Source organism: Zophobas morio, unplaced genomic scaffold (assembly GCF_036711695.1).
Source record: "Zophobas morio isolate AGI-343-1 ecotype UQ-CSIRO unplaced genomic scaffold, CSIRO_AGI_Zmor_V1 ptg000005l, whole genome shotgun sequence".
NCBI lineage: Eukaryota > Metazoa > Arthropoda > Insecta > Coleoptera > Tenebrionidae > Zophobas > Zophobas morio.
The window spans coordinates 15,192,541-15,207,174 of record NW_026972110.1 but is presented as its reverse complement, the minus strand read 5'-3'; the positions used below and the strand labels follow the sequence as shown (position 1 = coordinate 15,207,174).

Below are 14,634 nucleotides of genomic sequence, written 5' to 3'. Positions count from 1 at the left end.
ATTAAATGTACCAAAGAGAACAATAGTAACATTTCGCAATAAACATTTAGGGAAGCCTATACCGATTGAATGGAGGCGTCCTAGTAATATAAACTTTTTTTTCTTTATAGATATAAAATTCTTCGCCAAATGAAAAAATTCCCAGAGTCCAAAAATTGAATATAAAAATATATCTGCGCAGAAGTTAAGTTACGTTAAGATTTGTTGCAGATATTTCATAAGATACTCTTAAAATTTATTTTAACCTCTTGGTGGCAAAACATGACACAAAGAATCAGCTTGTGTTAACTTTTTTCAATATTATGTAATATTATTGTTCTTATTAATCAATCTTTATAAACCAACAGATCTTGCGTAATGTTTCAAGAGATCTATTCCGCGCAGTATTTTCTGTTCCTTAAAACTAATTTCTTTGGAATCATTGGCGGAATCCTGTAGTGAGAAACCTATCGATACACAAAAAAATCGACTCGGACGCAAATAAAATTGTTTATTGTGCAGGAAATTCCAAATTTAAAACTTATCCGAAATAAAGTTCCCCGCATAACCGTTAATAGATTAATAACAATACTTCAAGGCAACTCCTCTCGTTTTAGGAATCGCTGCGCTCGATCATAACAATTCAACTCGTGTATCCAGATTATTCACCCTTCATCCGTTTATTTGACAATCCGAAAAATTTAGACTCCTTTTTCGCGAAAAACGCGCAAAATAACTTCAGGAGCAGTAGTCAAAACTCTCCGAAAATCACTCATCGAATTTGTTTACCCTCATTTACAGAATAAGGATGTGCATTCCACGAGCTAATCTCCCGAATACCACTGAAAGAGGCAAAATCTGCGGGCATATGTTGAATCCTTGGCACATGCCGTCGGCGCGGGGACGCTGCACGTTGTCATGACTACCACCAGTTAATATATACGGGAGCGTCGCGACGCCGGTTCATTCAGTAAACGCGTCTCAGAGCGTCAAAATCACCAGAAAACAGCAAGTGCGAGCGTGATCATTTTCTATAGTGAACGAACTCAATTTTTGATTGATCATTCTGCTGTGCGCGATTCCTTGGGGCTACGTCTCCGCTGTAATTGAGGTGAGTATTTGAAAATTTTGGAAAATTTACATTTCGGGTTGTAAAAGTCGGTGTTTGTAAACACGCGGGAGGAATGTGCATTTGTACTGGTCGTATTTTAAAGTCGATGTGGGTTTTATTATTGTACAATGAAATTTAATCTACAGAAATGCAAAAATAAATTAATTGCGAAGTAGTTCCTTTGAAATTCGGAACGATAATAAACAGCATAAAGCATACTAACGCAATTACGTAATGGCTAATTTTTTAAATTTTATTTTCGAAAATGGTGCTGGGAAAATTACTTAAGAGGGTTAATGCTTGCAATAATGTCGGTAAACACCTCAAGTGTCTGACCCAATTATTTTTTTCTCGATCGTTCATTTATAATTAAAAATTAAACCCTCAATTACCGTCGACACAATTTCTAGGCAAAGCGCGAAAACAAATATTTAAAATTCCTCTCAAGTTAGTAACGTACTTAATCAGGAGAGAAAGCTTCAGCGCTGCTGGAACAATCCGTTTATTTAAAATATTATTGAGGAAAGTTTGCGGAATCCTTGTTTATTTGTCTTCCCACTTTTGTTCTTCAGAAACTTACGTCTTTGTAACGCAGGTTAAAAAACTATTTCGGAGTGTGTAACTTCTGGCTCATCTGTGATTCTTTCTACCTACAGGTTTGTAATTTTACGCAGCTGACGAGTAAACACCACTGGTTAAAACAAAGGTCATGAGTCAAAAGTGTTGACCTATGCCTTTGTACGCCTCCTGTTTTTTAGACAGGAGCTGTCCCAAATTGAATTTAATGATGAGGTATAGGGTTGTGTGTTTTTAAGCCAGAACTTGCCCGAAGGAGTGTAAAAAAATATTCTAATTTTAAATGGAATTTGTCTTATCTTTAATATATTACTTGGTACAGGTGTTGAAACATCTTTAATTTCTCGCGTTTATTTTTCGTCGGTTGAACTTTACTAGATTAAAGTCTACAACAATAACTCACTTATCCATACAGCGTTGCCTCTGCTTTACTTTTCTAATAAACCAGATGTCAAAACACTTCCAACTATCGACTAGTTGTTTTTCGAACATCATAATAAGTAATCAGTTATTTTAACCGATGAGGCATCAGGAACTCAGTGCTGATTTCCTCTTTTCAACGAACAAATTATCCAAACATCGTCAATCAGTTTCGTCATGCTAACAAAATTTAATAATCACTTTAGTTCCTGGGCCAATTTGCGGCCATTATCTCCTTGTTCTTAACTTGTCAACTCTTGTGCTTGGAAGTTTGAAACTCCCCTCAACACGTTACAGCCATCACATGTCCTTTGAGGCGGTTCACCATCATGTAATCGAGTTTGGTAACGTTTAACTGCCAAGGGCGTCCCCCGGTTAATAACCCTGTCTGGATCGTCCCGGGCCGTACTGGCCGAATTTTGGCCCTTTTAGCAAAACAGGCGAATTTACTTCCGCATCGCCACTTTATTTATGTATCGTCAGTCTAGCGAGTTTGTTTTCATAGCTAATGGTTTAATCACATATGGAAGCGCTTCCAAAGCCGCGGTTCTCTTTTTTTGCTTGGTCCATGTAACGGGCTGTGATATAGCATCTAGGAATGAAGTGTTGGAATTCCAGTCCGGTTATTTCTGAGCTGAACGCGACGGCAGGCGCCGAATGTGGGCGACAAGACGCACGACCGATTGTCGCCTGAGCAGTGAAGAAATTTACTTTCCTCAATTTTTCATCGCGGAATAATTCGCCGAAATGAGAGAGTGGAGTGTCGACAGATGAGTCAATTTTCGCGTTTGATAGCATAACCAATTTTCGCTCTCTCTGTCTCGTCTGTTGTCTCTGGCACGCGCGGAAAATTTTCAAACATTTTAATGTCAATCAAGCGATTAATTAGTCAGTCAATACGGCAAACAGATTGCGATCGGCTATCAGTCGAAAATCTACAGATACAAATCGCGAAAGGTGACGTCAGGAATTTCCAGAAGTGATTCCCGGACGTATGTTTAGAAGCACATCAATAATGCGAACTTCACGTCTCATTATCTTCGATAATTTTTTCACTAGCGATCAGCGTGATTACCTTAATCGGGAAATGGGAGCCCTTTACCAGTGGATTTTCTCTATCGCATGTTATACGCGCGTGACAATGATAATTGAATAAATATTTATCCGAAAAATGCCATTTAAATAAACCTTCCGACTTGTTTTGTTCGATTGGCACCTAAATCCGAAAACTAACAAACAAATAACATATGTAGAACCCAAAGGCTAACCGAGTCATCATTTCGATTTTTACAACCTCAATCGTGATTAAGTTTGACATTACCACAATTTGTCAGCAAATTAACAGAAATAAATCTTGTTGGTCAACCTCTAATCGCTCGATCTAATTCTTTCAGAAGATGAAAACTGAAGACAAAAATAGTGTCCCCAAAGTCAGACTGGCGGTGATCGGGAAGGCGAACGTAGGAAAATCGGGTAAGTTTTTCCCTAAATAAAAACCATGATTCATTGCCTACTTCACGCATTTTTGGCCGAGCCAAAAGCGCTTCATCATCAATTTCGAGAAGTCGCACTGAATTACCTAATATGGGCTTTATGAAAGCCATCGTAAATCAAATGCGAACTGAAATTGTGTTTGTTTGACTCGGCCAAAAATAACATCGTTAAAGGATTTAACGAGCGGTGTTATTGGCCGAAAAATCTCGTGTCCAGTTTGATTCATTCTTTGTTCGCTTTAATGAAACCCCTGTTGAATTGACTTCTTGTTTCAGCATTGACCGTTCGATATCTCACAAGGCGGTACATCGGCGAGTACAGAAGTAATACAGGTAGGTACATCCGTGAAACCGAAATTTATGTTGGGGCTATTATACAAGCGGAAACTCGGCTATAATTTTAGATTAAAGCGTACCTGTCGTTAAATAATCGCTCAAATGAAAACAAATTTGCAAAATAAGTCATAAAATCGTCTTGAGCAAATAAATCAGAGATGGTGGGGAGCGTTTCTGGTTATATAACTTGGCGCGTATAGTAAATAATCGCTTGGAAACAATCCTTGAGATACTTTTCTGATAGAAATCTAACTTCAGTTTATCAATTTATTTTTAGAAGCGGAAGAAGTTGTTGTTCATAAAATACAGATTTTATCGAAAAAAACTGAACCTCATCCAAATAAATCACAAGATTGGGGTTATGAAAATACTAACTGGGGCCATTTATGGATAGACATAGAACATTGTTTTATTTGATTTAAAACCGATGTCGATGACGCTAATAACGTCATGGTGACGTGAACAATGAAACCATTTAACTGCGCCTTTCCGCCATCAATGATTGTGAACTCTGCAGCTAACATTAGATAATCGAACATTTATAGCTCAAAACAAATCATCCATGTTTCAAATACAGTTCATAATTAAGCTTCGCGGTGCTGTGGAGGGGCCTTGCGAATTTTTACGAATCTATTTCTGGACGGGTTTGACTGGAAATAGGATTTTTGGGCGTATCGAACAATGTAATTGGAAAGATATTTACCTCAGTTTATAGCGAGCGGTGCGCAAAAATTTTGGCAGTCAAGAAATGAATGACGCTAGTAGGTATAATTATAAAATTTTGTTATTTCAAATGTGGTTTTTTCGAATGTTCGCGCCGCGGATTGCACGTGCACCAGGTGAAAAGAGAGAGTCAATTGCGTCGAAATTATAATCGTACTCTATGAAGTCGCCGCTAGCTGGCAACCAAATCCAATACATCTTCTCCAAGAATCTCTCAAATTTTTCGCATTACAATAAAATTTGGAATCTCTCCTTGGCAGACACACAATATTCGGATCAACCTGGCAGCTGAACTAAAAATTAGCGATTTTGCGACCCAGGTTCGACTTGACAATTTTAGAACAGAGTCGAAATAAATAAATTTCGCAGTTTGGCCAAATCGTTAGCAAAATGCGTCTCCTGTCTGCTTTGAAATCAGAGGCGTCATAATCATAAAGGGTTATTTGTAAGAGTGCTAGAGTTTCATTGTCGACCAAAGTTCATACTACGGTTAATTAAGTTCGTTTGAATGTCAACTTTGTGGACAGAAAACAAAACTTGTTGCAAATTTAGCTCGGAGCCGGCATCTGTGTTACATACCTAAGTCAGTCCGGCAACTTACATAATTCTTGTATGTTCCACTAACCCAGTCCACTTATCCCATTAAATTCGCCCGATCCCTTACTTCCAACGCAATTTTGTCGACTCCCCGGTGGCCGGCTAGGAACAAGCGCAATTACACCCCTAAATTAAGCTCAAACTTTCCGTGATGACTGCACTTGCTCAACCGCAGTAAACATTCTCTTCGAGACTTCAATAGCTTGGCGATAGAGCTAAAGTAAATCGAACTGCTCTCTGTCCACTCATAAATTAGTCTCTTGTTGATAATAAAACTCCCCAAGGTTTTTTCCCGTGGAAACAAAATAAAACTCTCACCTTGGTACAGATCGCAAAAGTTCGTTTCCACTATGCGCGAACTTTTTATTTATACGCTTCGGGATGCTTAGCGTCTTACCTGTCATTAAAAATAAACGTGAATCACGTTTCCGATTGTTTATGGGGGTGTCGCGTTGTTTGTTGAACCAAAGATTCGTGAGTAAAAGAGAGAAAAGGCCTAGACGTCCATATATCTGGCTGTAGCAGCTCGCGCTTAAATTAGAGCATTCCGCGTCTGTCCTACAACGCAGGAATGTTTATTGGTCGCCGCAGGAACATCATTATCTACCTAGAATAAACGCGCGACAAATTCGATGCACTTAAAAAAGCCAAACTGGGTCAGATGCAAAAATAAGGAATAAGCGGGTACGCGGAAATCCAACGGATTTAGGCGACCTTTGGGCTGAAGGACCGCGGCCTACACGCCTTAGTCACCCAGTTCATTGATTGGACTCGTCCTTTGGCAGGTTCTTTCGATCAGCTGCAATGATGCAACGGCGTGTTTAGACAGAGAACGCGACGTGTTGTCTAAAATATCGCTAGGTATTCAGACGGTGGTGTCTGCATAGCTGAGGATCATGTCCAGAAGATGGACTATTAATAGACGACTGTCGAAACCATGTTAATGCCACTTGTGCAAGTTTACGTTCCGGGTGTTATTTATTGAGGAAACAATGGGATTCCTAAATGGATTAAATGCCCAACGAAATTAGCCCAATTTATTGATGCAACAAGCTTCCAAAGCAAATAATAATAAATATGCTCGGCAGGGATTATACGAGCGCGGAAATATGAAAAATGGATTTGCATACATACATAATTTGGACGAACAACTCGAACGCAAAGATATCCCTTTACCCCAAACAAACCGTCTTTCTGTTATTTAACGGAGGCTAAAAGTAGCGTCCCCGTGCCAAAATATTTGCGCTACGATCACAAATTAGTCGTCGAAACTATTCGATTGTTAAAAATTGTCGGTAAACAAACTCGCAGCACGTGGCTTCACCCTCTTCACTGTCTGTCGCCACATCCTGCAGCAAAAGCCACGCTTCCAATTATTCGACATCTCCTCATTATCATCCGATTCTAATTAAATCCACGAGGAATTGACGTAAGTTACGAGCGGTGTCTTTGAATATGACTGTAAATTTTCATTAATAGCCGGGTTTCCCTGAAACAAAGCAAAATTAAATCAACCCCTATGAAACCTTGAAAAGTTTTCAGGTTCAATGTCCCTCTAACTTCCTACTTTCTTTCCAGATTTGCTTTATCGGCAAACTTTAACCGTGAATAACTCGGCGTTGGAGGTCGAGATCGTCGATGTTTGCAGTTGCGATTTGTCTTTATTCCCTGAAGAGGCTATTTATTGGGCGGATGCGTGCGTTGTGGTTTACGATATCACGAACAGGACGTCGATGACGCACGCCGCTGAGCTTCTTCAGCGAGTCCTTCAACTGAGGAGTCAAATGCCTATTGTCCTCCTCGGCAACAAATCAGATCTGGAACATCTTCGACAGGTGAGGCTTTATTCCATTATGACCAAAACAAGAGACGCCAGACTAAATAAATAGAAACCAGAGTTAATATCGCTTTGTGAGCTGAGGCTCTTTGTTATTTATAAATTCAAACGACATTGCTTTTGCTCCCTGACAGTTATTAACCGCCGTTACAAAACTGTTTTTCTATTTACCGAGGGGATTATGCGGGACTATTTATTAACTTGAACATGAAGACAAACACCGGATTGTGCAAACGGGCAATTCAGGCCGACGTTAACTGATCGTTTTTGACATTATCGAGCTGGACGCTGAGTGCTTTTAATTGCGCCATGCTCGAAGACAGAATCAATCACGTCTGGAAAACCAGAACAAGATCGGGCTTATTTAAACTACGTTGGCGTAGGTTCTGCTTACGTAGCGACAAATCGGATCTACGCGATCCTTGCAGTTAGTCCAGAGTTAATAATCCGTAGATCCGGCTCTGTCACTTTTTCTTAAGCGCCCACTCGTTTTCCACTAGTCTCCTTGTCTTCGTCGGATGACGGTTCACACACGCGTGGTGTAAAGGTTAAAATAGGCTAATTTTAGCGCCGAACATTTTCACATTAATGAATTAGAATGTTTACAAATTGCCGGGACTTGATTGACATCGGAGAATGTGAATTTCGGCCTTGATTGCACCAAACAGAATTAGCGCATGACCCTAACATAAACACTCCAACCAAAAAAGCACCCCGTTCTCTCCTGTCTCCACCCACAGCATAAACAAAGCTAAATTGCATTCTTAAACCATGACGGTGTTTATAGTTCCGTTTCCTTCTTTACAGGTCGATGAAGTCGAAGGCCGAACTCTGGCGATCCAGCACAACTCCCAGTTCCACGAGGTTTCCGTGGCCGAAAACAGCCCGGCGATCTACTCGGCCATCGACACAGTCCTGAACGAATGCCGTTCCGTACAGAACACCCAAAAAACTAGGAAATTCTCCGTGTCCAAGATGATTGGAACCCTGATCGGCAACACCAACGGGAAAGTAGTGCCAAATGCAAACCAAGGCGGAACCGTGGTGGTCTGCCACAAGTCAGATCTCTACAAATCCAGAGTTTTAAGACGAAGACAGAACTTTACTGCGACTGCATCCCTTTGACTATCGGAAAAAGAGGAGCAGGTCGGGACTGCTCGTTGAACTTTATCGAATTTTTGTTCCATATTTCTCAGTTTTATGAGAGGAGGACACGTGCTGTGCAGTTGAGAGGATACGCTGATAGTCCTTGAACTGAATATGAGTAATAATCTGGAAAAAGACGAGGTGCCAAGACCAGGCTGCAGCGGATGTGCGATTTTGTCGAACGTTTGTTTTATGTTCGTTTATTCATGAAGAAGTGTGCAATAATTTATCTTGGCAGAAGACTTCCGACAGGGTCAATGCTTGTACATATCAGAACGAGGTGCGAATAAAGTCTTATTAAGGCGACATTAACGTCAACAACATATGCGCCGCAAGAGTGACAACATGGTTCTATTTGTAGACCCCGGTTGGGAGATGGGCGGTTAATAATTTGGTTATTTTAATAACTAGTCGTAATTTTTATACCCTTTCTTATATTCATGTTGCCAATGTTAATGCAATTGTATTTAAGAGGCGAAAAAATATTCAACTTTCGTGTACTTTTAAGCGTATTTGTGATTTTTTTACCTAATTGTGAGATTTGTGAGATTATAGAGAGTTGACTATCTGTTCGCTGTTTATTTAAAAACCCCGATGTTTAGGTAATAGAGACCAAATATTTCATAAGAATGTGTGTGCTATAACGGCTGTGATATTGAATGTCTTTTTGTAATTTATCTAGACATTATTATTAAAAAATTCATGTGAACTGCATAGATATATTTATGCTAAATAAATTTGTACAAACCTGATACCGTATTTTCGTAATTTTTCTATCATCCACTGACCTATCCAATGGTATTGAATTTTCTATTAGAACATTATTTATTTAACGAAGTTATTGTTAGACATACAATGTCTAAAAATGGCCACCCCGTTATATAAAATATTCTCACAAGTTGTTTCTAAAAACATTTATCATTTACGTAAGATATAGAGTATAATTTATTTTAGAGTCAGCTCAAACTTCAAACAATTGGAAATTATCGGAATATTTGCGTGTTAAATGAGAAATTTACGTAAGTACTTTAACAAAGAAGAGTGATGACGGGGAAGGTTAATAACGTTTACAATCTTGTTATTACATCATATGATTTGTTACCTGACAAATAGTTAGTTAATTTGACAATACGACATTAATAAAATTTAAATGTTTTACTAAAAGCAACGTGTACTTAAATTCAATGTGTTAAAAGCTTGATTAAATTAAATCGTTTTAGTACCAAGCAAGAAAATAATGCCAAAAAGTCATGCTCCAAACGCAGGTTAATCGATAATTAATAATAATAATTGTGGAATACAGTACAAAATTGTTATCAAAATGTACACTTTGTTATCTATTACAGTCTCGAACTAAATCACTAATTTTAGAATGATGGCTAGGTGTATCTTGCTCAAAATACTTTATTAAAAAAATATTACTATAACATAAAACTAAGTGATTGAATGTTTTCTCACGTGCACCACATCCTTAAAATAACAAACAAAAAACTGCACGAACATGTCTTTAGTTATAATAAAAATTATAATTGAATAAACGGACCTGCTTTCATTTAACTAAAAAGTATTAATTCTTAAAATCAAATAAACACAATAATTTATAAATTACCATTTCGCCAAATCGTTGAAACTTACATTAGTAATCCTCCAACATTTACACTTTTTCCAAGTAGACTTTCAGGGATCGAAATGTTTAAAACCTTCATATCAAAGTTGTACAAATACCATTACCATTTAATTAGAAACGTCTGTAAATAACTTGTGCACAAACTAGTCCCCAAACTGCTACAGAAAATCAAAAGCATTCTTTGTTTCGATTTCTAGACGCGTAGTTGTTGCTGCAGGGTTATAACTTAAAATAAGCACAATACACCATACAAACATTACTTGTTTGTATATTGGCACACAAATTAATGCATTTCCTTATGATGTGTAGACACAAGTAGTAATTTTAACAAAGTTCAAGCACACCCAACAACTTGTGTTCGTAGACTTTGAGCTCAAAGCGCGTAAGAAAATTAAGGCTGAACCTTAATTTTTATGCACGGATAAATATTTAATCTACATCTGAATGTGTGTTAATTGGAGAAATATTTGTAAACCGTGATTCAAGTAAATAATGGAATTTATCAAATTTTAATGTGTAACTACACAATATCTACTAATTAAAGCTGTTTCTGTGGAACGTGATACTTTTGAGTAAAATTTAGGTCAGCATAAAGAAAATCAATGGGAGAAAATTAAAAGAATATAAACTGTCTTGCATCTTTAAACTATCAAAGAAATGTAGCCTAACTGTGTCGGTCGTGATTTTTTTTAATTAGCTGCCCTGGTTTTCAGCTACATGCCGATAGATTCAAGGTGAGAATTTTCGGAGTTTTCGGTGTGGGTGTCTGATAAATTATCTCAAATTAACACTCACGCAGGCATCAACATTTTATAGCTTTATAGTCGCTAATTGCCCTTAAATCTTTATTAAACGGAAGCTCTCGAGTGTGATTTATAAGGAATTTGTTGCACAGAGAATGTAGGTCAAGAATTGGCATTATGTTACGTCTGTGTATTCAGAAACATCACAAAATGTAATTTGAGCACCGAACTTATCCAATTAAACTTATTTTCGTTACCTGAAATTAATTTGTTCTGAAAAACGGAAAGCTTTCCAAGCTTTTAAACATTTGACGCGGGAACATTCTTACAAATATTTAATTCATTGTTGCATTTACACCAATACTTTGTTTACTCTTAAATAAACTCCGGCGTCGTTTCCTGCAAAAAAACGAAAACGTTAACACAGGGGTTAATAACACCTAAAAAATAGTAAACTTTTATGAGAGTGGAAAGTGCCACTTCAGCACATTTAAGCTCGCATAAATTGCGAAGTTCAAGGTAGGCTAAGTTTTAAATCTCTGCTTCAAAATGAATAAAGTTTGGTGATATAATAAAATTTAAAACTGAAGTTTTTTAATCGCACATTTCTCGAGCTTAGTCAGAGTACTAAGAATCAGTTGTTGATTCCTGGGGTTATTCTAAGATTGCTTTGCAAGGATTTCTTTGTATTTACATGTAGCAATATTTTTTTCTTCAATTTATGTACTATGTTTGTTTTTATAGATCATTCGCCTGTTCCTGCTAATGGTATCTTGGACGATGAAAACAATGGCTTGATTTACGGCAGATGTTTTCAATTAACAGTATAAATTTTGATTTACATTTTTCACTTCCTCAAACGTGAACTTAGAGAAAACCAGTTCCGTGCTGTAAGTGTTATTTTAAAAACAGAAATTCGTTTTTGACACTGCTTTGTGAGATATAAATGTCTCGTCGAGTATTGCTACGTTAAAAGTGAACATCTTTTACAAGTGTAGACAAGGAAAATATTGACAAAAAAATTAACTGCGCATAAAACGGAAACTTGCCAGAACCTGTGTAAAATAAATATTTAAAAAAAAGCTCGGATTAATAAAAGATTTATAAATAGATATATAATACTTTCTTACCTCTGGTCATATTTTACTGGCAAAGTATTTACACAACAAACCATATATTTGTCACCACCGTGGCAGACATTTTCTTTTATTGCCTTTAATAAAAAGCCGGATCTCTAATTCTTTTCGAGGCAGTATTAATCAAGAGTGATCATAAAATCATCAAGTTGAAATGTGGGTATCCCCGAGATTTTACACAAATCAACAATTTGGGTTAGAAACATAAAAATTTAATTAAAATATACTTTACTGTGGCGACTATCGAATGATTTACTAAGACAGTTCGCGTTTATCTAATTTTAGTTCCGCAGAGTTTTTAAGAAAATGGACTATCTTAAGTTGTTAAAATGAAACCTATAAGTTTAATTTTAGCAGCACTAATAACCCGCACGTGAAATTCATAATTTATAAAATAATAAAACAACTACGTCCTCTAAGTGAACAGAGTTCACTAGTGTACGTGATAACGAACGCATATGAAGGGCAAGGCGATGATACTTAATTTTTACCAAACTGAAAAATGCTTACCAAAAACCTAATTTATTTTTTTAACAAATCTCAGATCAACTAAAAACATGTTTTATGCGTTTGGGACCTGGTTAAGATCTTATCATCTATTGTGTTTACATAAAAAAAATGTTTTCGCATTATATATACCATAGTTACTTATTCTGGTTTTGGTTTATGCATGCAGTTCCTTTCATCACCGCAGTTTTCTTATCGTTTGCAGTTTTCAGTTTATTCTGTTTTAAACATACGGTAACATTGACCTTAATTTTGATTTAATTGTGCCTATTTTTATAGTTCGTTGTATTTTAAAGCTTCATGAAGGTTACCCTAAATCATTAAAGACGTGAGAAATTTAAGGAATATAAATATATATTTCATAGTAAATACATTGTAAATTTTAAGCAGAGTCGTGACAGAATTGTGCTGAAAACTAGAACATCGATTTCCAGAGCTTTAATCAGCTTATGTAATGCTCTCTTATGTAACAATTTCAACTTCAATTCTAGGGCTAACTTTCAAAATTATGTAAGGGGTCAATATTTACAGTTAATTCATTTGAGGATTACATAATTTATCAAATACTAGTGCGAAGGTGTGTACCGAATCTCATCTAAACAGTGTGTTATACGTAGGAATAAATCAGGTATCCATAATTTCATTTTATTGTTTGATTAGTGCAAATAGTTATGTAAATTCTCACACACATCTGTTGTTTCGTAATAGTTTGTTGAATGTGTTTTATTAATTTTTGTAGATCGATTACTTCGTTTTTTAATCTGAAATAAGGTATATGAAAAACTGCTAGCGTAACCCACAATATCTAGACATAGCTTTTCAAGTAAAGATTTTTTGTTTTTATTATTAAAGTCTCTATATCTTTACTAATTTTCAGTCTCTTCCAAAAATATTTTTTTACAGCGATTCCACATCCTTTTTACTATTTATTTAAAAAATCATTGTCTTTTTAACAGTGATTTTCGAACCAACAGATTGTTGTTTTGATATGGATGAAAAGGAATAATAAAAAAACTAATAATAATAAAAAAGCTAACGTTTTGTCGATATACTACGTTGTTGCTGGCAGTTACCTCAAACGTACTTTGTGTTACCACCCAAACAAAAATGCTGGTTCTAAAATAGTTATTTTTGTTACAATTAGCTAAAATACTGTTACGAAATAGACCCATACACCGCCCCGATACGACGCCTATGGGTTTTCTAGTATATGCGGCAGTGATGGGTAACTCATTGTCGGTGACGGCGGCCGGACGGCGTTCGCTAAAGAAAAGCCTGGAAGCGGAAGTCGCGATAGGTACTCCAGAACAAGCCTAGAAGCGGTGACGGCGACCTTTCGAGAAGGGAGAAGTAGAATCTAGTCAAATCAATTCCGGTCGAGTCAAAGTGATTCTATACAGAATCGCTGTGTAATTAGTCGTGTAAATTTGAGTTACTAAGAAATAAATTCTTGAGTTTTACCCACGCCGATTTTAATTTTAAATATCGTTGCTGTTTACGGACGAGACGTAGCCGCAATAGCAGATGAGTCCGAAAAAACTTTTGTACGTACGTGTTACAATTGTTACAAACAACATTTTTTAGTTGAAGCTGGCAAAAATAGCAACGGTTAGTCCCCAAAAAGTGTATTTTAGTGTGAAAAAACTGTACTTTGGGTACTAAAAATTGTTGTTTCTTGGATTGAATCCAAAAAAGACTCATTTTACGGACTTAAATGAATCCGTAAAACAGCTGTTTTAGGGAGCCTAAACTAAAAAAATATTTTTAGGTGACCAAAATAAAAATATCGGCTTTACTACGCGATTTGAGGCCGTAAAGTGTTACTTTTTCGGAGTGAACTGTCCAAATTACTTTTTTGGACTGAAGTGTCAAGTGTCAAGTTCTTGTGTGTTTACCTTATATTTTCTTTAATGAAGGACCAGCAGAATTATTGTATTCGACCAAATTATAAGTAAATAATAATATAATTTTTTCAAATTTAACTAGGAATTTTTACATGTGGTCCCCTAAAAAATATTGTATGCACCACGGACAAAGAGAACTTTTTCGGCCTCATCTGATTTGTAGGCCTAGGTTACGCCTCAGCCTCAAACTTCAGATCGGCCGAAAGAGTTCCTCTTTATGGCCTTGGTATATAAATAACAATTTTCGTACAACTACAAAAAATGTTTTGTAATTATGACCTCTGTATGTTTCCGATTGATTTAAGGGGTATTTTTACGGAAACCACATTATTAAGTTAGTTTTTTCACATTTCTTTTTGCAACTAATAAAAGATTATTTTATTTAAAGTATTTTATGCGAAAATGACAAGGCACAATGATAAAAAAGTCGACGCAAATTAATTTGTTCCACAATTATTTTATGTTTTTTCCACATTTTGTATGTACGTATGTCGTTCGC

At 36.5% G+C, this 14,634-nt stretch overlaps 1 protein-coding gene across 2 annotated transcripts; it reads left to right on the top strand.

Moving 5' to 3' along the window:
* Positions 1-946: 946 nt before the first annotated feature.
* LOC135119980 (ras-related and estrogen-regulated growth inhibitor-like protein) lies at positions 947-8,970 on the top strand. 2 transcript variants are annotated; one of them, XM_064044351.1, is made up of 5 exons: positions 947-1,090; positions 3,484-3,559; positions 3,856-3,912; positions 6,814-7,070; positions 7,880-8,970. In XM_064044351.1, exons 2-5 carry the CDS (start codon positions 3,484-3,486, stop codon positions 8,195-8,197), a joined length of 708 nt encoding a protein of 235 aa, XP_063900421.1. In that variant the 5' UTR covers positions 947-1,090; the 3' UTR covers positions 8,198-8,970. The 2 variants fall into 2 exon arrangements, with proteins under 2 accessions (XP_063900421.1, XP_063900415.1); XM_064044345.1 differs by having other exon boundaries at positions 3,481-3,559.
* The last annotated feature ends 5,664 nt before the right edge of the window (positions 8,971-14,634 follow it).

Excerpts from the sequence above, each read along its gene's own strand:
- LOC135119980 (XM_064044351.1), top strand. The coding sequence starts at position 3,484 with ATGAAAACTGAAGACAAAAATAGTGTCCCCAAAGTCAGACTGGCGGTG. Across the intron at positions 3,913-6,813 it reads CGAGTACAGAAGTAATACAG|ATTTGCTTTATCGGCAAACT; the intron begins GTAGGTACATCC and ends CTTTCTTTCCAG. Across the intron at positions 7,071-7,879 it reads ATCTGGAACATCTTCGACAG|GTCGATGAAGTCGAAGGCCG; the intron begins GTGAGGCTTTAT and ends CCTTCTTTACAG.